The sequence below is a fragment of the Diachasmimorpha longicaudata genome, chromosome 12 (genome assembly GCF_034640455.1).
Source record: "Diachasmimorpha longicaudata isolate KC_UGA_2023 chromosome 12, iyDiaLong2, whole genome shotgun sequence".
NCBI lineage: Eukaryota > Metazoa > Arthropoda > Insecta > Hymenoptera > Braconidae > Diachasmimorpha > Diachasmimorpha longicaudata.
In genome coordinates this window covers 185,506-213,141 of record NC_087236.1, presented here as the reverse complement: position 1 = coordinate 213,141, position 27,636 = coordinate 185,506, and the positions used below count along the sequence as shown (strand labels likewise).

The 27,636-nt window shown below is 39.1% G+C and overlaps 1 protein-coding gene across 5 annotated transcripts in view; it reads right to left on the bottom strand.

Moving 5' to 3' along the window:
* LOC135168165 (optomotor-blind protein) overlaps window positions 1-27,636 on the bottom strand; it is a 78,942-nt gene that overhangs the window by 22,996 nt on the left and 28,310 nt on the right. For 2 of the 5 annotated variants that reach the window (XM_064132100.1, XM_064132102.1), the window contains exons 3-4: window positions 24,625-24,738; window positions 23,173-23,335 (exon numbers count right to left, since the gene is read on the bottom strand). In XM_064132100.1, the coding sequence (XP_063988170.1) occupies window positions 23,173-23,335; window positions 24,625-24,738 (277 nt within the window). Of the gene's footprint in view, window positions 1-23,172; window positions 23,336-24,277; window positions 24,392-24,624; window positions 24,739-27,636 lie in introns of all 5 variants that reach the window. The other 3 variants (XM_064132104.1, XM_064132103.1, XM_064132101.1) reach the window with 3 other exon arrangements.

Genomic DNA, 27,636 nt, shown 5'->3' with positions numbered 1-27,636 from the left:
AAGCTCACCAAAACTCCTACCCGACGAGACGATACAAGACAAGAAACCCTATTGGTTCGTCTCGTATCGACATGCGAGAGTAATTTCGTCTTGTTTCAATCCAATTGATATGGCAAAAATATGCATTGTCGATCACGTCTTATTGTCTAGTCTCGTTTCTGTCATTGTTTCGAATAACTCTTCTATTCTCATCCCCCATTTCATATATTATGAATCCGGCTGGTGGCAATAATATGTGTACTGAAGCTAACACTGATTGAAATATTCCCGTTGATTTTGTAGTTTGTTGTAGTAAACTCTAATGTCTCCAATAAAAAAGTAACATATGTGAAATTGGTGGATCGATGTGATGCTGACCACTGCCAATTACACACATTTTTAAATCCCGTCGCACATGTGGTTGAACTACACTCTTTGTTAGGAATGTTGTGTACAAGGTATTAGTTATAAGTAAATAAAACGGTCTAGTTTTCGGGTAAGGAGTGTCCAAAAAGTCATTTGAATAATATTATTGATCAATGAAATAAAATTTGAAAAATTAACTATTAAATAAGGAGGTTTGTCTGACTGCTAGAAACAACGCATTTCATTTCATTCAGAGGTTTCTTGATGTCTGAGAACAGTTTACAAAAGATGCATTAAATGCAGTCATCGGTTTTTACTCGGCAACTGCTCACAACACTGTTTCTGGTGGAGTGCGCACTCTTATAACACTGCATGTTATGAAGAAAGTATTGTTAATCCATTTTTCAATAGCCAATTATCACATTCTAATGAGTGTGCACTGAAAGTGAATAATTATTCCAGTTCTTGGTGGCAAATAACCAGAGAAATATGTCTCTACATATTTCACGTCCAATTAATGGCACGGTTAAACACGGGAGAATAAGCACGAAAAAAATTAATGATTGCGAAATAATGAGAACGAGAAAAAAAATCAACGACACGAGCTGTTATGAATTATCATACCGTAAAGCTCAAAACAAATTAAATGTAGTGAATCGAAAAACATGAGAGGAAATAAATAGAAAATCGAGGGGGATCTCATAAATAATTAATTTTGTACCGCAGGCGTGCCAATGCTCTTTTTTCAACCGGAATTATCGCTTCTGCTGACAATGGTAACGCTGATTGAAGGCCATCGCCAATTTTTTTAGCTTTTTTTCTTTTGGTGGTCTGCCTTTTATTCTTGCAAGTCGCAGCACATTGAAACGCCCGGGATGACACCCGGGGGTCCTCGCTTCCGCTCGGTCCGTCTCAACTGGGTAATTTGTCGGTCGCGGGTCAAACGTAGAAAAAAAAAACGTAACGTGTCCTCAAATCGTAAAGACCACGGAGAAAAACTACCCCAAGGGATTCTTTTAGGAAGAGGAAGGGAGGGTTGAAATGGTAGGTTTGAAGAATAATCGGTACGGTTGACAAAACCTATCAAATACAAATCGACTGAAACATATTTCCACAATTTTTTTACTTTTATCAGAAATGACGATTTCCCTTCTAAATGGAGATATTCTCATCTTACATATTTATATATTGAAATTTGTCGTGTTATACCGGGTTATTAGGATGGGAAAATGTGTTTGAATGAAATTTTCAATCCATCTCTCAACACGGAGAAAAAAATTCTTCCGAAATATTTGAATCTCTTCGAATGCCCGTAATTTCTCTGAGAGAATGAAGTTGTGATAAAAATTACGGAACACGAGCTAAAAAATCAAGAACATTCCGTAAATAATACGCCGTTAATTAGATTATTTTTATGGGGTTGTCGGTACTTTTAACTGAACCCTCCATAATTTTTATCGGACCCTTGTTTCCACTTGCGAATTACGAAACTTTTACGCAATTTTTATTGAGCTAATTCTCTTTGTATGCAAATTACGCATTGTTGTTATGGATTGTTGTTACTTTTCAAACTTCGTTTGAAAGTTCATTTTTCTCATCTCCTCAGTGATTCTCAATTGTAAATGAGGTGAAGGGAAGGTTCTCCGCAAAAAACAGTTTTGTTTCCCAAAAAAAACATCTCTGCGAATTCTCAGGAACCTAATTATATTCTACTAATTGTCTTCGGTTACTGAAAAATAGGAGTTGAAAAATCAATGCCACAAAAATTTATAAGTAATACGAAAACACGATAACATGCACAATCAATAAAATCACCCGTCGAGAATCCACGGAGGACGAAAGGGAGAATGAAGCATTATGCTATTCTTTTTTCAATCCTAAGCTCGCCAATCAAACCAATGGGCTCAACATATGTATATAAGGCCCTATTCAGAAACAAGTTTATATTTTCCGGATAATTCATTATTATGAGTTCAACGAGTACCGAGCACCGAGGTATTGAGTGTCACCCGCGAGATAACCCCTGACATTAGTCCGCTCCGTCACAATTCGTCTCGCGACCATCTCTACATAGCACATTTCCACACAACTAAACCACTCTTAACTCCCCGGTATACATATCTCTCGAGTATCCCAGCGTAATCTCTTCCATCCTATGTTTTCACCCAAAAATAGAGAAGAGTAAGTCTATCTATTTTTGATGCCGTAGCGTATTAATGGCTATGGGCCCTGAAGATAGTGAGTTAACCTGAACACATGTCTTGAATTATTTTCGACTTATCTTATGACCAATCACTCATATATTTTCATGCAACAGTTGTGAATTTTCTAATTAAAATACTCTTCTTCCTTCACCATTCTTCAAAATAATTATTTTCAACAAACCCACGAATTTATTTTTTCCATCTAATACCTTTACTCATCTACGCTCCCCCCTTTATTTCCAAATGATCATACAACGAGGAAATACTCGAGCTTTTTATTATTTATCATTTTACTGTCAAGCATATTGATCACTATCTCATTTCATAAATATTGTCCCACCCAAATGTCTAAATACTTTTTTGTAGTCGTTTTGTCAATTTGAGAAGGTTAAGAGAAATAAATATTAGAAATTTATGGAAAGAAAGTGAAGCGATGGATCATGAAAATCAGTAGTAGGAAGGTTTATTCATAATAGAGCCTATATTTTCTGCACTTCTCCAAGAATTTACTGATTAAAAATCGAGATAACAATGGCTACAAATCCTAGTGGGAACGTATCCGCGCCACTGAATTCAAAAGAATTTTCTCGAGGGACTCAAATGTACTTGCAAAGAAGGGGCAGAGAGGTCTCAGTATAATGTGAGCAAGGCTTCCTAAGCTTCGTAGAAAGGAGGTGGGGGTGGGGGTGATGAAGGGAGAGGGGCAAATAGGACTATGGTGGGAGGGAAAATTGGTTAGCGGTTATTTGTTTCGGAACGAACGGTGTGCCGTGTGTGTGATCCAATGACATCAGAGGTGCCGCCGCGCAAACTCTACTAATGGACATGAGCGCACCAGCACCAGAGTGGAATAAAAATAAAAAATAAAGAGGAGAAATTTTATTTTCTCTATGACCGGCGGGGAAGGGGCGGCACATAGTACGCTGTACAGACAGAACATCAGCGGAATGGACTCACATACTTCCTTCCAATGTTTGTCGCTCGAATGCTCTAGGATCTCCGCTAAATCAGCTTAGTCAACAGCCTCTGCGAAAGTGCAGATTAGCCGCTTTTATTTGCACGAGTTTTGCCAACGACTGTTCTTTCAGATTTCAGCATTGCAATGTGCTCATTCGATAATGGAGATAATATCATTTTCCAATGCTGACAATCAAACTATTGTTAGTGTATAAGGTGCACTTATATGAGGAGAAAAAAAATTGCCAACACCCGAAACTCTCTACAGACAATTCAGAACACTAAAATTTTATTTCAAGATTTTTCAAAAGCTCACATTAAATTCTTCAAGAACTCAGCTCAAGAGTTGGATGGTTTACAAGTCTAAACGTATGATATTTGAAAGACGGCCCAAGAAAAAATATTAACTTTGAATTACGGAAAAGAAAGATGAATGAAAAGATAAATGATAGAATGTCGGTTAAATCATTTTCCCTTGGGTAGAAATCAGGTTTGTGTTGACATGGGAATTAAAGGATTACCTCATAATCTCATCAGCTAATCACCACTCCAGTAATATGATTACCAATCCGTTAAATACCTGGATTAGCACGGCAAAATCTTACGAGTTAATCGCAGCAGTCATGACGATCGCACGATAGTGTGGATAAAAATAATTATAAGGATTTAATATTTGTGAGGGCCCCATAGAATAAACAAACAAAATGCCCGCTAGTAGGAATTTTACCTGACTTGGGAAATTTATCATTCGAAGCGGCAGGACACGTCGGCCGTGCGATCTGGGAGTAGAATAATGAAAGTGGATGATGATTAAGTAATTAGTAATCTTCGTCTGTAGGTGACATAGGAGAATTGCTGAGAATTAAAATAACGACATAATGCATAGGAATAAGAAATTGGTGTGGACTTCTTGAAACATCGTTTACCGTTGCATTAATATGCTACAATGTAATTTTGACAATCCAATTTTTCCACCACGAATAGTATGATCTTATTAGGAAACCAAAAGATGTTGAGTTACACGATTTTTGTACAGTGCATGCCTTGATAGACGGATTCAGCTAATGTTAACGAACTAAATCTGAAGCATTCAGTAAATTGAGTGTAACGACAAAGTACGAAAGGGCCACACTATTAGTCCTGGTGAAGTAAAATTCTACAGAATATACGACACTTATTATACTTCGAAATTAAGTCATTCTCTTAGTTGTATATTTTTTTCTGGTAATTTTGTTTTTTAGGAACTTGGTAGTTTTTGGCCCATTTGTTTTCATTTATTGTAGGTCGCCACAAACTCACTCCTAGAGTGCACTTCTCGGAAGCTCAGTACGAGTCACCTCGAAATAGCTCCAATTGGCCCAACAACATCGAGATTTGCATCGGACGACGACCGGAAGGGCTCTTATTTTTACTCTGATCTATACTTCGCTCTCGTGAACTTAATCTTTTCTGCTTAAACCTGTTGAAATATATCGAGAGGAACATGCAGCAATGCAAAACAGATGTCTGGGGCGCCAGAAATCGTGTCAACGCATTCGTCAACGCCACATCATTTCCATCATCTAGTATTCTTTTCATCGACGTGTGCCAGGAACTTGCAGTATTTCCAAGTAATTGAATTCTTATTATGACAGGGAGGGTAAACGGAATACAAAAACTAGTTGTCGATATAATGACAGTAGAGTGACAATGCAGAGATGCTAGGCGACTGGTCGTTTCTAAAAATCAATAAGATACGAGACTGTACTTTAACCGACATGGGTACCCAGACGAAAAGTGGTCGACGGGGATTTTGGACTTTTGGAAATTCACGGAAATACATAAAATATCCACATGAGTTTTTGTATCGTACGTCTTTTCAATTGTTGTACATCACCATTTGCATTTTGTAAATTTTTGAATGATGCTGACTGCCGTATCGTACAGAAAAAAGAGAATTTTTGTCATCGAAATTGAAAATATTAGAAGGTGGTGGCAAATACATTATCGAATGGCATTATTCCACCGTGTCATCCCATTCCCAAAGCAATTATATAAAAAATCAATGGCAATAATTCATCAGACGTTCTCTCAAAATCGTTTCTTTCTCACATGGTTTGAAGCCGGAAATCCAGGAAATTTTGGTGAATTCCGTGTACACTCACTTGCGGGTGGCGCCAAGCTACTCTTGAGCAAAAACTCCATAGTTGGCGTTTTCTCTGCAAAATACTGCAGAGAAAAGATGAGTACAACAAGAAGAAGTAACCCAGAAAGCGCTTGGAGAAAAAAACGTTATTCCTCCTTCATAGTAACTAAGAAGATAGAAAGGGACAGGAGGTGTGGAAGGAGGGTTGCGGCAGTGGATGCAGCGTGACGGTTAAATCGCGACAGAGAGTGGGCTCATTATGTTTCGGTAATTAGCCGAATCCAACGGGTGTTTTCAATTTACTCAAAGGCGCCGCTTATATGCGCCGAGTTAGTTTTTATGTGTTGGCTTCCTGGGGCGCCTGTGCTCCTCAAAGAAGTGCAAAATACATAAGAAGAAAAGATGCTGGAGTCTTTCTCTGAAGCTCAGAGAAAAGAAATTCTCAAACTATAAGAAGTAGTAGGGAAGAAGAAAAAAAAAATTATCAAGAAAATTACCATTAGATAGCATTTTTCCTTTGATCAAGATAATTTAATTCGCTGAATGACTTTAATGGGCTAAATGACATAAGGGCGGTGTAAACAGAGGCCCCAGCCCAGTATCGTCACTCGGAGGTGGCTCTCATCATAGAAGGTATGATTGGTAGAATTGATCGAACGAGTGAATTTAACTGGCACGGTCAAGCCGTTGGTTTAAAACCCAACCATATAGATAGGAACGGACGTGCAGTGAGTGGCACTGCGTTAAGCAGGAAGCCGTCCCGCCGTGCCAGAAAGCCATTTACCATTCCTCTTTGTGCCATTTCAACACATTTTATCATATCAATTCATTTTTAATGCCTTCCTACAGGCTTATCCGCATTGGATTCCCTCATTATTGATACCTGCCAATGAAATCACCCTCGGGATCCAAACAAACTAAGCTAATGAAGGAAGGCAAATGCATTTTTAGATATTTTCCGGGAAGGTTTTCAAACCTTGCCTCTACTTACAAATTTCATAATAAACTCGTACTTATTTTCAAGTTTACGGAAGAACTAATCATTGGAATGAATAGGTGTCACGCATGATTGTACTTACAACGCTAAAAAGCCTAACGAACACGATTGAATAGATAACAGGAATCAATAACCGGTAGATAATTTCAAATCCTTATTAGCATCTCATCATTACTGACAGCTGTCAATGAAATTACGATAAGCAAAAGCCACTGAAAAAGACTAATGTCATTTATCGATACCAGCAGTAAACCTTATGGCTTGTGATTTTCTTTTTTCTTTTGTATTGCCATTGATAAGTCTGGAAAATTTGGTAACCCATGAATATTCGTGCCTGGTGGTACGAAACTTACAGACAACTTAACGAACATGCTGACAGAACAGATAACCGGATTTAAGAACCAGTAGACGATTTCAAATGATCCTTCTTGAAATCCCTCATTACTCACACCTATCAATGGAATTACGATAAGTGAAGGAGAAACTAATTAATAGTGACAAATTTGTTTGTACATATCCATGTAGATGTTATGTATGCCAAGTTTTTCATCCATCTATTGATAAGCCAAAAAATAAGGCATCAATTTGTAAATTTGGCGATAAGTTGATAATATGGCAATTAGTCATTACTCTGGGAGTTATGGGAGAAGTGAAGATTTGGATGAAAAGTTGTTTCACATGATTGTACTTACAAGGCAAGAAAACCTAACGAACATAAAAGAACAGATAACAAGAATTAAGAACCAGTAGATCATCTCAAACATAGAATCACCAGTAACTCCTCGGAAACCAGAAGAATGAGGGAAAATAAATGAGTAAGGCTCAACACAAGGTACTCTCATCGCACCCAAGAAATAGGCGTGGCTGGACGATAAAACGGCGATAACCGCGGGAGAAGTCCACGAGGTGGTCCCCGTACCTAAGCATCCTATGCACGCGACCATCGACTCAGTGACCATAAAATGCTTCACCAACGGAAACATCGAGGAAAAAAAAAACTTGAAAAAATGAGGCAACGAAAAAAAGGTAAAAATCCACCAACTCTTCTTATTTCTTCATCTTCTCGAGAGCCCAGGCAATGGTCGCTCGTAAAGCGTTTGCCTTCTAGCCACAGAGCACAAGAGAGTTTTACCTCTTTCTTCCTCTGATGATACCAGAAACAAAGCGAATGAGTGAGAGCACAAGAAGGAGAGAAAATCGACGCAGGGAACAAAAAAAAATGAAAAACAGAGATGAGAATTGGCTTGGTAGGCCAGATATAATGTAGCCAGCTGTAGACAGCGGTAATCACATGTTTGTTTAACCTCCGAAACCCCTCATCCAAGCTGGATATGCCTCCCCTCTCTATCCTCCCACCCCCTATTTTCCCTCTCACTCGCCCACCCTGGAAGGCCTCCGGCCATGGCCCACCCCGAGCCATGGTCAACCAAGATATAACACTACATTGTTCATCTCTTTCTCTCTCTCTCTCTCTCTCCCTGACCCTTTTTTTCCACCTTTCGGTTTGAGAGTGATGATGGATGAGCGTCTGAGTTATCGTTGGCTCTCTCTCTCTCTCTCTTTATGGTAAGCATTAATGGTCCCGGATTTCACGCGCTTTAAACGAACATAAAACATCATGTGTTTCCATTGTAAAAATGTGATGGATCTTTTGTATATTAGGTTTGATGCAGTAGCAACGGGATTCGGCAGTTGCAGGGACTTCATCCCGATAGCGAGGGTTCTGGGGTTTTTTTTTTGTTCAATTTAAAGTAGGCTGGTTAGAGAGTGATTGACAGCTTCAATATAATGGAGATTACTTAATTAAAGATAACAATGTACTTTCCAATAATTACAAAATAACATTCCCGTAGTAAAAATTTAATTGTTAGTACGGTCAGCAACAATAATGACGCCCTTGGAAAAAAAATCAATTGCTAGAGAAAAAAGTATGTAGTAAATTTTCGTAGAGTACACCACAATAATTTTCACGCTTGACCAACTCATGCAGATATCCCTTTAGCTTATTTCTGGAGATTGAATCCGGTCTCTCGAGTCTCGCCATTCGGCCAAGGCGGAGCACCACTTTGGCGCCATATCGCGGGGGGTCTTAACCACGGTACCAAGGTGCACAGCAGAACCAAAGGAGAAAGGTTGAATGGAGAAGAGTACCTCGTCGATTATAAGACAGGGAGAGAGAGAGAGAGAAGTTGAAAGCATTATATATACCGAACACGGGTGCTCCCTTTAGATCTCCACTGTGGCACGCACGCTTCCACGCTTATTAACATCCAAGTAGGGAGGGATACAAAAACACAGATAGAAGTTAGTCTCACTCATACATCGATGGAGAAAACCAAAGTGGGAAGGTGTGCCTGTTTGGAGGAGATTTGTGATTTAGATGAGGCCCTTTGGTTACAGCCCAAGGGGCAGCGTCATCTTCTGCCAAAAAAGATATAGTAGTGGGGAGCGATTGAGCCTTTGTTTCAGGCCACCAAGAATCCCCACTCCCTCTCCTCACTCGACTCAACTTCTCCTGTCCTGGTCCAGGTAACGAGGACTTGTCCTTCGAGATCCTTCCGTTCGAATTGATTCGTCCTGCCAACGAAACCAAGAGCTTCTTATCTCGATTTTGGCATCTAAGGAGCGAATCGAATCGATGAAACATTTTTTTTTTTTCAACCTTCTCTAGAAGTATCTGAATAGTCTGAGGGGGGAGAGAAAGGCGCTGGTTACATGAAATAAGCAGGTGGAATCATCTAATTTCGGTTGATTTTTTTTTTCCTCCTTATTTACGTGTTAGGTTTTAGAAAATTATGGGAATTCGTGGGGTTTCAAGGAATTTACACCTGGTGAAAGAATGAAAGAGAAGGTGCGCGGACTATAGGTTATTTAATCAGTAGCTGTAGATGTGCCTTGGTGAAAATAAATAAGATCTATCTTAAACGCGGTGCATTGGAATTCTTGAGGCACACACTGATAACACTCCAAGAGTAAAATGTGAATAAAAGTTGCTTTTATGCTTGCCGATCAGGAGTAGATAATGCATTTCATGGAATTTCAGAGTGTTTGTATGTGCATTAGAGTCGAGTGAAGTATTTTTCATGAGTACAAATTATAGATAGAGGGAAATTGTAGAAAAATGGTATATTTCCAAATTTCTATAAATTAATGATTAATAATTAACAAATTATTTTGAGGAAAATAAATCATTTCGAGGATTTCGTATACGAAGAAACTGTTTTGCCAATAATACTGATGCTTTCCCACGAGTCCCTGGTATGACGCCACCCACGGCGAGAGTCTCGCCATATAGAGGTGAAGAATTAAGAAGCACCGAACCATCCTCTCCAAGCTTTCTCACACATACACACTTTCTTTCCACATATAAAGAATCCATGAAAACGCAGACGTCTCACGATCGCTTCTAACGACTCGTTATGGAAATATGTCGGACTATAATGACCTCGGTAATGGGAGTATCCCCTGTCCAAGGCACATTTTGCAAAAGAGGAAGCAGTTGAAAAGGCACTACTCTTGACCCACGTCGATACGTTATAAAATCGCTGCATGAATACCGATGGCCAAGAGTGGTGATTTGAATATACCGGTATAGGAACTGCTGAGGAACTACTCCATATTACGCTTCCCCATTACTGAGCCATAAAAAAGCAGATTGAAATATAAACGTAACAATAGATAGCAAAATACGCAAACTATTATGCTGTGGTGGGCTTGGGAATTTTTACATTATCCCTGGCTGAAGCTTCATTGACAATACCGAGCACGAAATTTGCTATTAACGTATTTGATGTGTGGACAGGACATTGGCCAAACCGGAATAAAATGCTGGAAAAGGGGCTTCTTGTTTTTTCACCGAACTTGAGTTCAGTGTTTTGTTCGATGCAACGTCATGTACCAACTCACGTCCATAAAAAAAAAAATGAATTCTTAATGGGAAATCCCAAATTTGAGGTGTCATGTTGCCCCAGTTTCTCCTACTCCTACTCACTAATCTCTCTCGAGGACTTGAAAATTTTGATGAATGAACTTTATTTGGAACTATCGCAGATAAAATTCTACATATTTTTATCATTATTTGTATTTTATTTTGCTTTGATTGTAGAGTTTTTTCACGTATCAAGCCATTTGGTCGTCACCGGTGTGAGAATTGAGAATGTATTCTTGAGAAATGAAATGTGGAACGGCGGTTGGTGGTGATGCACGTGACGCTTAAAGATACCGAAGGTTAAAGATACGTCTCCACGTTTCGTACGTGAACGCACGCGCTCGTTACGAGCTCAAAACCTTCCGTGTATATAATCCCAAAAGTTTCTCTCTTCCTCACTTCTGTTCTGGATCTCGTTGGGATACAGGTACATTGAATTACCCGTATGAAAACATGAAGGGAGGAAAAAAAGATTGAGAGAGAAGAGGGAGATTGAGACGTCTTCTCGCGCCTTTGTGGTGCGCGTGAAGGTATGCCGAACATCAGCTTCTCTTACTCTGCTCTGGTCTCCTTTTCACGAACCTGGAGAGCGGGTAATTCGGGGGTTATGCGATTCCAGAATTTGATGGGCTTGGGACTAACATTCTTATTACATTTTTTCCCCAAAATATTTCGAATTTTTTTTTCCAGTGAAACAAATTTTTTACCATGCTCTCTGCTGATGAAAAATTTTACTCTGAATTTTAACTGAAAATTCGTCGCATATTTGAGTAGGACTTTGTCAGGAATTCAAGAGTTTCTTCTGTTTGGGCACCCTCTTCCTGAGATTTGTAACATGTCAAGATGCTCGAAAAGGTGCAGAAAATAATACATTTGGGGGTAGGAAGGAACTAAAGCCTTCAATTTCTCATTCTCTTGGCGAAGTGATTAGAATAATTCAACCTTTTTCAACTTCTCTCTCTCTCTCTCCCTCTCTAATTTTCAAAGATTATGAAGCATCTATTGGAAAGCAAAATGCTTCTTTGAATTTCTAACCGTAAATTATCAACTCCCCATTGGACAGCATTGGAAATTACTATATTATCTGATTGTCATCAAAATGTCATGAAATTTTTAAAAGTACCGGGATTATTTGGCGAAAACTGTCAGCGTGTATCTCAAAGTATCTTTTTCATGATCTATTCAGCGATTTCAATCTTATCTTAAAATCTCATCTCAACCGCATATCCAGACATCCATCCTAAAATTGTTCATTATTTCAGTCACCTATCAGTGGTTGGATCGCCGCACGAGCCATATGTCTGATGGTTAACACTCAGTGATCCACTTCATTCGGTTCATCTCTCTCCCCCCCCCCCCGGAGGGGCCTCTGTCCCTTCCTCCTCTCACTCCTACTCACCATCACCCTGAGTTACGTTTTTGCCATGCAGTGAACAACCCGAAATTACATCGATCCAAGAGGCGATGAAACTTGGATTATTTTCATCACGCAAGAAGACTGACGAGGAAGCGTCTCTGTGTGTGCGCCACACATTTTTCATCCATGTGAGATAGTTCGGTTGGTCTTCAATGTGGGTGTAAGTCTTTGGTATGTTTGCACAAGTGTATTTCAAAGGGGTAAAGGAAGCAGGGGGGAGGACCACTTATTCACACGGCAACACGCTCTCAAGGAGGTGCGAAGGTTAAATTATAGGTTCTGAAGCGTCTTGAGAATGGGAGGACACGGGACTCTGGGAATATCGTTTGAAGAGATTCGAATTATGGGTTTAGAAAAAGAACAAGTTCAGGACAAAATGAGAGGAGTGAGAAGAATTTGATAAAACAGAAGAAGAGAAAAAATGATGGGCCTGAGGTCACCGACGAGTCCCACGTCAAAATATCGAAATACAGAACCCTCAAGATTTCCCGTGAAATTGATTACTCGACCTGGCGCCAGTGAGACCCTGTCCATTCCTCAATAATCATCGTTAGAAATTTTCAAGGTGGAAAATATTTTTTTTCCGCTTTTCATTGGATTCTCGAGATTAATTATCAGAGCTGGCTGTCATTTATCACTCGATAATCATGGACACTTCTAAACCCATTCATCTTCATTTTAAGGGGCTTTTCTTTTAGATTTGATGGGAGATGTGCCGTGGATTTACTGGCGCTTCAAGGCATTTCTCAAACTGTAACTGTAATCTGCTATTGACGGAAGAATCGGAGAATCTCAAAATCACCTACGTCAACTACGATCACGCGAAACTGTAAAATTTAAACTTTGCATTTTTTGTCATCTTTAATTGGGAGTGAGTTGGATTTGAAAGAGTTCTGATAATGATTTATAGAATTGTTTGCAAGTGGAGGGAGAGGAAGACCCAAGAAGTGGGCAGAGGGAGGAGAAGAGTGTCATTATCGTGTTTAAGATATAGAGAGTCAAAGTGAAGCCAGGTAGGGAGGATATACTATAAGGTTAAGGGATTCTGGCTTCGGAATGTAACAATTGGGACAGTTGGAGTGAGGATGAAAAGTTGGCGAGTTCAATTCCATTCTCAGATAAAAGTTGTATCTTTACTTAAAAAAAAATGAAGCTGGAAGTGATTTGATGAGTAATCAATTATATCTAAATGGAATTGAATTGATAAACTTGCTTTTCTCTAGATTTGAACTTCTCTACTAATTCCATGAAATTCTCTATAAAATGGCGTCTTTGGAATCTGTTAGGAATTTCACTGTAATTACTGTGAATAATACTCAATATTTTTTTTCAAATTCAGCAAGATGATTCGTGCGAATAATTTTATGTTTCGATATGTAATTATTTTATATTGTTACCATGCTTAATGCGGAAAAATGAGGGACGAGTATAAAGCATATTTTTAGCATCATAGAAACACGTATATATTGTGAATAAATATACGCGTGAGTAACGAAGCCCATCGAGTTTCCGCTGTGGTAACTAAAAATTATGGTTCATGCTGGAAACGGTATAAAGCAAAATCGCCACCCAGCAATCGTCTTGCCTATAGCTGAGACAAAACTACACCTTCTCAGTTGGTGGCATGAAAACAACTATATATTCCGCTCCTCGTAAGTCCATATTCGCCCCTTGTTCTCTATCATTTATTGTATGTCTGTGGAGTTGCTACATATATTGTATATATATATATATATATATATATATATATATACAATATATGTACGTTAGAGCCTCTTCTCGGCTATGTCTATTTCTTTGTCGTCATGCGGATGTTTCGATGTCAACCGTCCGCGCGAATATCAGCACACGCTCATGTGTATCTGTAAAAGTTGTTGTAGAGGCAGTCACGCGAAGAAAACTAAGAACCGGAATATGGGACACTACTTCTTTACGGAAAAATACATAAAATCATCAGTCCGGCTTAATTTACCGAGACATTTTTCCATTAAAAATGCATGAAGACGTGAAAAGTTCAGATACACAATCCTGTATAGTTCACTTATTGTTATGATATTTTTATACAAATTATTGACACTATTGAAATTTGAAAAAACCTTGATGGAAAAAGAATTGCATTATCGTGTCGTATTTATGGTTTCATTTTGTGACATTTAAACCGGATATCAAACCTCCAATTGTTTTTTTTTTTTTTTTTTTTTTCATGTTACATAGTTAACGTACGATAGACACGATTGGTCTTTCGTGTCCACAACTGCAGTTTTATCAATTTTTTGTCATTGTCTTTAGTTCTGCGCATGAAAGACATCAAAGTAAGAGGATTGCATAACCAAGTTGAAAGAAAAAAAAAACTCGGAGCAATAATGCAGCGAGAGAAGGTGGCCCTTTTGGCCTTTCGTTTAAAGCGGGTGTGTAGGTTTTTCGAGATGTCGCGCCAGCTTAGTTCGAACAAACTGTCCCGAGTTGAGGACGACTCAATGAGCTTGTCAGCCTCATGCTTCGCTTAGCCCCGTCGGCTTCGTCCCTTTGCGTGAATCAGAATTTTAGCCGTCGCCCGTTTTGTAAACCAAAGAAACAAAGAACCCAACTAATGACAAGAAGCATAAGAAGATGCTCATTCATGCTGGAAAAAGATGGACGAGAAAGTATGAAAAAAGTATGTCAAAAAATGGGCGACAAACCCTTACAGTTCAATCGTTGGGCCTCATTTTTATTTTTATTTTCTCACGTTAGAGGTATTCCTTGATTCCGCAAGTACAGTGTCTTCGATTATTTATAAGCGACCATCATCAAAGCGTTAACGAAGCTTCATCATTCTTCAACACTCCCTCACAAATGACACATCACGCATAATTTTTTTTTCCAAATTACAAAAACATTAACTTAACTATCTACTATTCTTTATTTTTCTTGGGTTTTCTTTCATTACGAGGATTCAGGCATAATAAAAAAAAAAATATTAGAACCAATAGCTGAAGAAAATTGAAATAAAAGAAGCATTGTAATGCTTGAAATATACGTTTTCAGTTTTAGAAGAGATGAAAGACTTTTATATTTTAAGAATTAATTAATAGACGGTCGGAATTTCTCTCAGATCAATGAGATCATGCCATTTATTTACTCAGAATATGACTTGAATTAGAAGGAATCAAATGAAGCGGCGATGACACCATAGGTATTTGAAATAAAAAGTTGCATTGAACATTAGCATGTGCCGATGAAATTGGCAATGATTTTGGTAAGTCACCCAAACACATTGCACACATGATTCTCCCCCCCGCCCCCGATACGATTTAATTATTGGATAGAGGTAGTCACAACTCCCGGAAAGGTGTGATTGGACTCGGCGAAATGTGTTTATTCGAGTTAACACCATTTGGAGCGACGCACGCTACCAGAAACGCGTTTCCCTCATTCTGTCATAGCTATATGTATAGCAACCAAAAACGTTATACAACAGTGTGAGCGTCATCTAGGTTGATCGGAGTTTGTGAACATAAACGAGAGAGATATCTCGCTTTTGCAGTCGCGTAAAGCTCGTGGAAAGTGAATAAACGCTGTGTTGGAGAGTGCGAGAGAGAAGGAATGGGCTAATTAATATTTGCCCACCGCCAACGTAACACCGACAGTGAAACATCGTTCTCTATACCAACCTCCCCGCGGCAGCTCAACCCTCCGGGGCTTGTTTCACTACGTTTTCAAACGAACCTTAACGAGATGGAATATTTTGGTTTCAAAAAGAAATGTCAAAACCATGGCCAGTGACTTTGTACAGATTCAATTCACATTATGTGTTGTTGTTGTTATTATTGTTGTTGTTGTTGTTATTTTTTCTCTCATTTATTCTCACTGTCTATACAATTTGGATGATTTTCTCGTAATTATACAATCGCAAATATGGTGCAGTACAAGGAATGAAAAAATCTCTTCTTATTGTCACTATTATTTTTTATATCTTTAGTTGATTTTTCTGCCATGCGATCATTAAAACGTTACGAAAAAGTCCGTGAAACCACCGTGCGAATGCATAACGTATTTATCCCCACCCTGAGTTAATCTACAGAAAGAAATGAAAGAAAAAAAGAAAAAGAAAGAAGAAAAAAAAAAGAGTGTTGTCGATCGTTGCGCGACTACACACAACCTTATGCGCATTTTATGCGGCACCCAGCAGTGGCGGGGGGAGATTCGACACGACCGCCTCCGAGAAACGCCCTTTAGCTTCCCCCCTTTCGCGTATTCGCCAGGCTTTTATACAGCTCTCATGTCGTACGTGTGTACATGTGAGCCCAGCGGACAGAGAGCTTACATGTGCTCTATACATGTGAGTCTACGTGTCGTTCGAGTACAACCTGAGAGAAAGAGAGTAAAAAAAGTATCAGAGAAAGAGATAGCGAGGTAGCGAGGAGCGAGAATGTACAAATTCGTTTGGCGATGGGTTTTCGATTAAAAGTGAATTTTGTTTTCAATTTCCCTCAGAATAACAACAATAATAAAAAAAAAATGAAAAAAAATACACATCGACACAGGGAAATAGTAGAGTGCGGTTGTCATCGCGAATTTTTCCAACAAAATAGAGTCCACTCGTTTAACCATTTGACCACAGTTGTCGAAAAAATCTATCGCCACAAAATTCAATTTCCCAGCAACGATATTCAATCTGTTCGCTTGAAAACTCAAAACAAAGTCTTATATCTAGGAGAGGATGGGGCAAAAACGGAAAACCAATATAGAGCGAAGCTCAGACTATTTTTTTACGCCTAATGTGAACGCCAAAATAATGAATCCATGCCGAGTCAGTGACCACAATTTATTCTGTACTCTTTATTATCTTATGATTTAACGAAGATAAGAGTATTTCACTGAAGACTTTTTTACGCAGAATTTCAAGGTCTATTAAAAAGACCATTATAATAATGTTGATATTTTCTGTGAAGAAAATGATAAATCAAAGTAAGAGATATAAGAACCGTTTTAAGGGTTACAGAAGAAGTTGTTGTAAAAGGCGAGCGGGTAAAAACAATTTCTTCAATTTTTGAAGAGCAAAATTCACTACTATTCCATTTTGTTCCACGTTTCCCTACAAAAGAAGGTAAAATCGATAAATGAAAACTCAATTTCCAAAACAGCTCTTGAAAGATACAAGGAAGCCAACAGTAATTCTTGAAGTAATTCCTCATTGGAACACAAGCCCTGGAATCCATCACTTTTTGGGGGAGGGTGAAACGACAACCCCTCGTGAAAAACATTTCACGTAAACACGCACCCGCAATTCTACCGCACACATACTACTGCGTAATGGAGGACTTTGAGTTTAGGAGGAGGGGAGAGTTGCGCTTATGGATGTGGAGGGATGTGCCGGGATCACAAGATATCAGAGTGGTTGTGCTCTCAATTGGAGCGCTCAGGAGTGAAAGATAGATCGTTGGAGATCGCCTTACAGACTGTTTGGTTCTATTAAAGTGAGTGGGTACTGGACTAAAACTAACCCTAGGCTGCTGGAAACAACCCCCCGAAAGAGGCTTTAGGCCCTAGGGCTCAGTCATTCTTCCTTCCGATTCGATAAAATCCATTCCCATAGCTCGAGTGTATCTCTGTGGGATTACTTGCTCAACCGAAGATATAATTAATTCTGAGGCGAAGAAATCTCTGCTTCTTCTACAGAAAATGAATAAGCCACAAACGAAGGGAATTTCTTTCCCTAATTACTAGAAAAAAAAATTGATGGAATTTTTTTTTTTTTTTTGAAGCAGACGGCTGAATATATTGATATGCAAATAAATTGAAAATTTTCACAACTTTTAAACTAGCGTGGTATTTACGCCTCGACCCGTCGAAAATGAAAAGTAGAAGAATTCGGTAACTCGGAGAAGAGAAAGAAAATTGCAAAAAATGTGAGCCAATTGAAAAAATGATAGATTTCCAGCAATATTCATAACCTTGAAACACCATGAAATGTATACACTTTTTAACGAGACATATTTATTACACCGCCATCGAATTTCGGCCTCCTTTGATCATTCAATTAGAATGAGAAGAAGATACACCCGGTGGATTAATTAGTCGATAAAATATATATGAACCCTCAAAGCTAAGTTTTATATCCGTCTAACATTTACATCATGCCGCGGCGACGGTGTAATCTTGGTTCGGATCAGAAGCCTCAGCTAACCATTTTCATAATACTCGCTCTCCCTCATTCCCCCAAACTTCACACGTATTTCGATTTCTTCGATATTCTCCACTATTTTTTCATTTTATCTTGCTTCACGCAAAACGAAAGCATTTTCAAATGATTAACGAGGAGCGCAGCGACAGTTGCTGAGCGAGGCGTTAAAGAAGATAACGGTTTGACAGGCCGTTGGGTCACCACGTCCGGAACTCGTTTCGACTAATCACCACCTCGTACCATCTCTCCCTCCACTATTTCTCTTTCTCAATTTTTTTTTCCTCCTCCACTCTAAAACCGCCTCACGAAACAGCCTCTGTGTGTTCATCATCATTGATCATATATATGATCTTTTGCGAGATGTGCTGTGGACGGTGGATTATTTGCGCACATAAAACCATTTTATATACCAATCGTTGATCAGAAACCACTCATTCACTACGACATCTATTTAACATTCATCAAAATTACCAGTATCAATTACCCTTAATTCCTACTCAAAATCAGATTTTCAAAGTGATTCACTCCTTACAAAGTAGTATAATGCTTTATCTGACTAGCTCATCATTGTCCGGGTGGGATAATTACGTTGAAATTATAAGATGATTAAAAAAATAAGTGTTAAGTTTGGCACGATACCACAGTGGTAACCAGTTCTGAAAATGAGGCACTTATTTTATTTCTCAATATCACAATAATATTTTGGGGCATAGCATGAGCAAACACAGCAAAATGCACCAATTAATCTAATAGCATTTTCATGATGTTACGCTATCATAGTCCCCAACCCCCTGATAGGAGACAAGAGAAGCGTTCCGATAAGCCCTCATTCAGCTCCCTCTAATAGTTATGATGTTACTTTTCTGTAATATCTTTATCTCATTGATTATAATAAACGATCACAGTGTCAGCAGTGGATTCCTTCACGCTCGTTCTTCACTATACGTAAATTGCACCATATGTCCTTTACTTGCATGAAATAATCTATTTCTCGTTGGTTGGTAACCATTCAATTTTCATCACATGTCCATTTGCTATCTCCGTTGTTCACATGCACAGCCACCTAAAACTCCCATCGCTGATGTCCAACACCATGATGTCTTGATAGGAGAGGCCTCGTCGTTAATCGTGCTTTTAATCCTCCATAGCATGTAAGCCACTGCACACTGTTTATACCTCTTTTTCTACACTCCCCCACCCCTCCTTTATCACCTCTCATATGGGTTTCCAATGACTATAATGCCTGGTGTGTATATATCTATATATATATATATATATATATATATATATAGTTGAGACTCACGCGAGCCACCAGAAGAGATAATCGCAACAGTGCTCTGTTGCTGTATAACGATTATCTCCATAACCGTTGCCCACCCGGTTTGTTTTCTATTGGTGCCTCCAAGGTGTATATTATATATTACGTCCGGTTTAGGATATCGTTTCAACGAGGAAGCTATTCCCTTGCCTCTGCTCATCCCGAAAGTTAATGCGATACAACACAAAAAAAGAATTCTATAACCACTACTTTAATACTTAATCACTATACTCTAATACTGCAGCTGTTATTAGGAGATGTGAAATTAAATTTTATTGGTGATGTTTTATCTAATGGTGATCGGCTAACAAGACTACGTTCGATGTAAAACACATTAGCAAAATTCGAGGAGCTAGAAAAGTGGACAATGCCATTTTGAGGTTTGAATTTTTTCTACATGAAACTGCCTAAAAATTTCATTATAGACCGCGATTAGTATCGCATGTTACTGAATCATATTCATCATGAAAAACCAGGGGGTATCGAGCCAGTAGAAAGATTGATTGAAGTAAAGATAATTGAGCAAATGAAAGACACATGAAGTTTTCACGAGTCTTCATTGAAGGGAAATAAATATTTCTCCAAATGGCAACAATGATGAGTTTTTTCTTCAACAACTGGGACTAGTAGATGGCGAATATTCCTCCAAGAACGTGTAGATGTTGAAGAGCAGCATTCTGCCAAAATGGTTCCCAACTATCTCCGAGTGTTCACGGTGTCTCTTCTTGTTTCACGGCACGCGATTTCATGTAACAAAGCAAGTACCCCCTTCACGTATGCCCACGCAAGCTTCATGTATGCACTTCATGTGAGGTTACCGGTATGCAAAATACCTGAGACACATCAACGGCACTTGATCACGAGACTCAACGAGTGCAGTGGAAGATTTTTGACAAAGTAGCTGGCTGTCTGACTGATACGTCTCATAAAGTAACAAGCGTATGTAGTGTTGATTTTTGCCAACTCTTGTCATAGTATTTAAAGGAGGAGGCTCAACTGTCGCCTCACTTTGGGGAAAAATTAATATTGATGATGGTGAACCAGGTAGAGAGGTTGAAAATAAGGATAATGGGTTGGTCCCATGTCAAGTGGGACTTGAGAATGTCTGAACGTCAAAAAATCCCGAAAGTCAAATCTCTCGATCTTAACCATTCGACCCCCTGAGTTGGGGAAAAACCAAAAAGGTCAAGTGTTTTTGGTGACTTTTTAAGGGGTCGAAGGACAAAAGAAAAACAAGCATTAATGCTTGTTATCCATAAATGAAAGGTTATGGGGAGATTTGAGTCTAGTATTTTCCACAAGGATCAAATTCACTAGTGAGAACAAGTGAGAGAGAAAGAGAATGTGTGTTCATTCTTGAGGAGGATGTGGGAAGTGGCGCCTGTGTGGGGATGGCTATACCTGAGAGTCTTACAAGAAGCCGCCAAGCCACAGAGGAGAGGTGAACGTTTTAAACGGAAGCAGCTGTTGTTCCACCTTCGTGTCTCATCCTTCATTATGCTCCTGTCGATGCACTGGCTGCGGGCATCTTGAGTATGTTCAACTTTACATTGTCCAAGGCGTCGGCGTTTTTCTTTACTGAAACTTCCTCAAAGAGAATATTTGTCCTGGAGCCACTCACCATCACCCATGTTTGGTGTCTCTCGAGTGCTTCTTTCGGACCGCCAACATTTACTAATAGAGAGGCCACGGGGCCGAAAAAAGTAAATCCTTATGAGATGAGAAAGATGCAGGAAGTACAATTGTTTACTCTAGAGACGGTGAATTTTGACTCTCGACATTGACACAGAATTTGCGCCAATTGGGAGAAGGATGCCTCACCTCGCCTCGCCTCGTAATATCAATGCAATTGACATAGTCAATGCCCATCGGTGATTTTCAGTTGAGCACAGCTTTAGAGTACAGCTAATCAGTTGGGAGCTGAAGGGAGTTTGCTTAAAAAATGGGAAAAATACTTGACGTGAAGATGTGAAAGCCCTCGAAACGGCGTAAATGGAGTCAAGCCTGAAATGCCTTGGGGAATTCCCTGGCAATCACGTAAAAAGAACGGGGAGGATAAGCATCGGTCTGAGATAAATAGGATACGCAAGAGTGGCGGGCTTAATGCGGATCCCTGGGACGAGACAGACGGAGGAGGAAGAACAAGCGTCTTGGCAGGAGCCAGGTGAGGAAGATGCGTCTCTATTAGCTGAGGAGTTGTATAGTGAAAGGGTTTTCGGCACATTTTCTGGGCTCGTGAGCAAACTCGATGTCATGAGGGGGCTGAGTATCTTGAAGGCGCTTTTTAAAGCCAAAGACTCTCCTTTCTTCCATAATATATAATATATTTTTTACCACGGTGTTATATAGGTGAAGCATTTTTCCACGGCCACATTACCGTTCACCAAGTAAACGAGCAAACGAGGCGGATAGAAGGGTGAGGACGGAGAGCGAAGAAAAGGAGTTGAGGTTAGAAGAGAAAGGGGGATGTGTGTGTGCGTGTGTGTGTGTGTGTGCATATCCCCTCCCCATTCTATTCCTTCTCCTTTTCGTCATCCCGCGGGAGATGGGGCCTTGGGAAAGAGGGAGAAGGGCGAGACATAGAAAGAGCGTGGCGACAACAACGGAAGGATGAAGGAAAAAACCAAGAGGAGGATGAGGACGATGAGAGAAAGAGGAGAGTAGAGTAGAGTAGGAAAAAAACAAACAGGAGGAACAGAAAGAGTGGCCTGACAAAGGTCGGCTGCCACGCACACTGTTCACCAGTCCCGCCAGGCATTGACATCGAGGTTGGGTAAAAGGAGGACTAGATTTCACGAGCCAGCGATGCAGGATGCTTCAAAGAGCGCCGACGCGCCCGCTAAAGGGGGAATAGCTCGAGTGAGGGAGGATGGAAGGTGTGGGTGGTGGATATTTCGCCGATGGATAGTCCCTTGCTTTCGTACCGGCCCAATTCAACCCCGTCTCAGGAGAATGAGGGAAAAGTGACAAGTGCGAAGACGGGAGACTAAAAATCAGCGCAATTTAACTCCATCTCATTATACGTGCACTCCTCCAACTCTCATTTTCAAAAATCACAACAATCTGATAAATCATTTTATCTGATATACAGAATCACATACATTACATATGCACTTCACACCAACACTGCTAATTCAAGTCGCTCCCAGCTTGATTCTTAGTATTCATTTCTCTGACTTGAACTTCTAATCTGGATTTCCAATCTCATATAAATCAATATGTGGATTGTTTTATTTTAAGTATACGAAGAGGAATAGTCAGTAAAAAAGACAAAACTATTTACAAAGCCCGCAATAGAAGAAAAGAATAATTCCCAAAGAAGTAAAATTGCACCAAAAATATCCTATTTGGTGAATTTTGTTCCGCAAAACTTTTCAACCATTGGTGAAAAATGATGGTACAGCTTGTGATCCCCACAGCTATGAGTCATCAAACGAATAGTTGAATTTAGCGGAATATATTGTAAGATCTGCGTGATTATTCGTACAATTTCTGTCTCGAGTCACTTTTTTCTATTAAATTTCACTTGGCTCGCGAATTTGCATTCCGATTCCGAGTAATTTTTCGATTTCATTTAGCCCGATTTTAATACGGTATAATCCATATTTTTGATGAAATGATCATTTTGAATATAATATGGTGTAATGTTTTGTTAGATTGTTAACAGTAAACTTAATAACTATTAGTAAGTGATTGTTTGGTTGGCGTTACGTACAGTACTTACATAGCCGTGCTTGTCGCTCATGTTGTTGGTGAGTTTGAGTTTATGAAAGCTGACTACTTTCTGCATCCACTGTTCACCGCTGCTCGGTGAATCTGGATGTATGTACATTCTCTTGGGCATTTCGGGATCCGCTTTACCAGCTACCATCCATCTACTACTCATCAAATTTTAAAAAATATGTTAATAAAACATTCTTTCTCATCATTTTGAGATTTTACTTTTCTAGTGCTTGACTTCGACTTTCCATTGATACCATGCAGAGCGAGAGAGGGAGAGAAAAAAAAATTCATAAAGATTGTGAGTATTTTCAATGGATTATTTATTACCCAAACCGCCATTGCAATGTGACGATACAAAAGCGATTGGTGATGAGAGTGACGGCCAGTGATTGTGTGTTCACAATCATTCCAAATGCAGTCTCAGTGATTATGATTAATGTTCTTGGGATAATATAATTTTTTTTTCTCTCAAAAAATTGTCTAATCGAAGCCAACGTTAACATGCTTTTATATACTTGCTTAGGATGGAGATCGAATTAAAAGAAAAAAAAAAACTAACGTCAATCAATAATTCATGATACTAGTAACTATCCTCCGACTATCATTACGATGGAATTAATTGAAAGGTAATGTCTTCATTTGCAGCACGGCTTGAATAAAAGTAATGATTAGATAGTTTCAATCTCCATCAAAGAGCCAGCCAAGGCTTTTTGCGTTCCCCATACCAGTCGAAATAATTGATTAGCCTAAATGATAAAAAGTCATTAACCTTATCTCGGTTTAATATCACCAAAATGAAACTCATAATAAGCCCTTGTCGATGCAAATTTGACTAGTAATTTTTAAATAAAAAATCAAACAATTTATGTATTTGTTCCCTGCTACTATTCAAATATTATTGCAGTTTGTTTTTGAATAATAATAATACTAATAATAATAATAATAATAATTTTTCGACGAGTATGAGGAATTGTTCGCAGCGCACGCTTCGCTATTGACGCCAGAGAGCATTCAGGTTATTAATTGAAAAGATAATTTCAAAAGGAACAAAAATACTCTCTAATTGGAAAATGGTGTAATTCATTCAGGATAATCACCTGTTGTGAAACTTATATCGGTACTCATCGGTTGCCGCGATGTCCATCAGAAGTATGTAGCTAGCCTTTTTGTCTAACCCAGACACCCTCACTTTATAAGCGGGAAACATGCGTCTGCGAACAATTTGCAATTGCAAAAAGGGCAAAACATTGCCGATTAGTTGATTTCTTTCGTCCACCGAATTTTGTCAAAGCTAAAGTAACATTTTTTATTTAATATTTAATTAATTTATGAAAACCGATGGTGGACGAATCCTGGTCAACTTCGGTGAGTGGCAATGTTATGGTACTTTTCGTGTTTTTTCTATAATTCGGTAATTTCGTTTCTATCGCCAACTCTCATCTACCTGTTGTGAAATTTATATCTGTAGTCGTCGGCGGCCACGATGTCCAAGAGCAGTATGTACTTGGCCTTGGCGTCCAGGCCGGAAACTCGGAACTTCATCTGAGGAAACATCTGCCTAGAAGCCCGGACCAACATTTACACATTAATTAGAAACATTTCCTTAATCATCAACGCATGCTAATGCTTCCATTAGCAGGGGATCAGAATGACGCTCAACGACAACTTAATCAGACAGGTAATCCTGTTTGCACTTGGCACATACATATGGATTTCATTAAACCATATTTATCATTAGGTAGCATTCTCACTGGAGGAAATCAATAAAAGTAATGGGTCAGTCAAGTTCCCAATTCACTTGAAAAATTTTTATATTTCTTCCCCTTTTTCCTTGCATGTTCCGTTCTACTGAGTACACACCACGCTACTGACCAACCCGACGGCAGCCATCTTGGCATGCCCCTCCCCAAATGGAGAGAAAAAAAAACAAAAAAAAATCATGGGACATGAAATATCCAAGCATAACGGAAACGAAAAGCGATGAAAGAAAGTTGATGTTACAACAAAAATGAAACGAGTAACGAGATGATAAAATTGCCGAGGCGACGACTTTCATTGGTGAGGTGGAGTCCTTGGTTTGACGTTGATTCCCCAGCGTGCTGGACCACCCTCTACGTCCAACAAATCAATGGAGCGCGTTTCACGAAGGCACGGCGAGACCGCCGGCGATCGTTTTGCTTCTCCTTGGGGTTACTCCCTTTCCCCCGTAGCCCTTTTTCCTCTTTAACTTGGAGATCTCTAAGTCTCTGTGGTATCTCAAATTGTACAAACCACTGGTCTCCTCTCATTTTCTACACCTCACAGCTATTCTTATCGCAACAATTTCCTTGAGCTTTCTACTCCATCTCAAAATTTATATTCAATTTATAGATTATTTAACTTCTATCCTTTATCTTATCTTTCACAATATTGGATTGTCTTATCTACACCAAAGAAAATTCAGGGGAAATTACCCGAACAAAAGTCGCAAGCGAAGTAAAATTCAATAAAAAGGGTGCCCCAGAACTTGAATTGTACGAATTTCCACGTAAGTTGCGACCATTTATTCTATAAAAACTGTGCAAAACTACTCGCTTCATGACTCACCGCGGTAGGGATAACAACCCATCCCGTAATTTTTTACCAACAATTCAGAAATTTTGTGAAATTTACTAACTGGATAAAAATTATCCAATCCTCACGAATTATTTTTTTTTTTTCGTATAATAAGTTGGTAAGTTTCTATAAGATTTCTCTTATTCGGAAGTAATTATCTGACAATTTCATACTTTGTTCGGTAAACCATTTCGCACTGGAGATTACGTGAATTGTTTCATAATTTTTACTGAATATTTCAGAGTATGGCAGCAACGGTAATTTTCATTTGAAAAAAAATTTTTTTTTTCTCATGTGTGAGACTAGCATTTTGCAGTCATATGAGTCTAGAAAGATTGTGTAGCCCCTGTGATACCCATTGTAAGCGTCATAAACCGCAGAATAATCGAGTGAAAACGAAACCCCTGAGTACTGCAGTTGGCCTGAAAAATCCCGTCAATAGGGATTTCCCGTCCATCTGCCCACTGTTGGTCGAGTTTTAACATGCTGAAAATGTCCGCGGGTGTCCAATAAGAACGAGGTGAGGCGGCAAAGAGCGCGTGTAGAAAAAACTCAATGTTAAAAAAAAAGGGAGCGCGAGAGAAATCGCATCGTCAGCCAAGTTCTCATTCATGACCCAAGGGACACTCGAGAGGATTCTAAGCCGGATTATCCGTTGTAAGCAAAAACATACCGCCAGGACTTCTGGCTGACGGGAAAACCACACGAGTTTTCTTGTCACCGTTCCTTTCATCCCCACCTCCATCTTTTTCAAAATCTCCTACTACCGCACACCGAACTAAGCAAAAATCTAATCGGAGATCGATAATTCATTCCTTAATATGAAATGTCACTCCTGTGGAAGGGAAAATTATCTTTCTGATCACCTCAATAACCTAATTCCACTGCTCATCAAAAGCAAATGTTATTTGTTAGCTAGGGGTTAATAAAAAATTTTACTTGTTCAATTGTTCACTGCGTATCAAGTTTATGTATACCTTCATGGTAAATTAATTACTTTGCGGATGAATCATCGAAACCAATTGATAAATCGACTGAAGTTAAGAGTTAACCTATTTAGACCAATATGGAGTACAAGACAAAACCTTTATATGTTCTAACCCTTATGTGTATAGGGGTATTTTCTTGCTCCCTACTATTTTTTTCACGCAGGACGAAACGAAATAAGATAAGACTGAGAGAGAATTCTGGGACTTGCGATGAAACGATAAAATAGCATTTCTCGTTTGGTCTCGCAGCGTCACTACTTTCCCCTTGCGCAATTTTATGGATGTTAAAAAAACAAAAAATCAAAATGAAGCTATAATAATAACAAGCATGTTATATACAACGACGGAAAACTAATTCAGCTATTTATCATCTTTCCTGCACCATTAGGGGAATTCATATGATCGTTTTTAAAATTTTCCTAATTATGAAGTCATGAATACTTTTGCGACGCGAGTCCCACTCTGGTTCTGATCGTTTGTTTTACGAGGGCCCGGGTATTATAATATACGTGAGGCGCCAGTGAGACGGTTGAGCGTGATGCTCCAGCTGGGATAACGCTCGTCGGAGGAGCATACCGGGCGTTCCGTTCACACAGATCAGAATCGGCGGTGATGGTTTCAAGAATTTTTTTTCTCTCCAGACTCTTTTAATGGACCACCGCAACAACTCAGATTACATCCCATCGATCCCCAATGGAATTCCCATTTAATGATTTTTCTACAATGATATTAATGTTTATAAAATATACGTGGACAAATTTCAATGCTATTTTCATTCCAGTTGTTCTTGTTAATTAATTCAAATGCATTAAGTCATTGAATTCAATTTTATGGAGTTCAATAGAGGAGTTTAATCATAATTTACTTTTGTA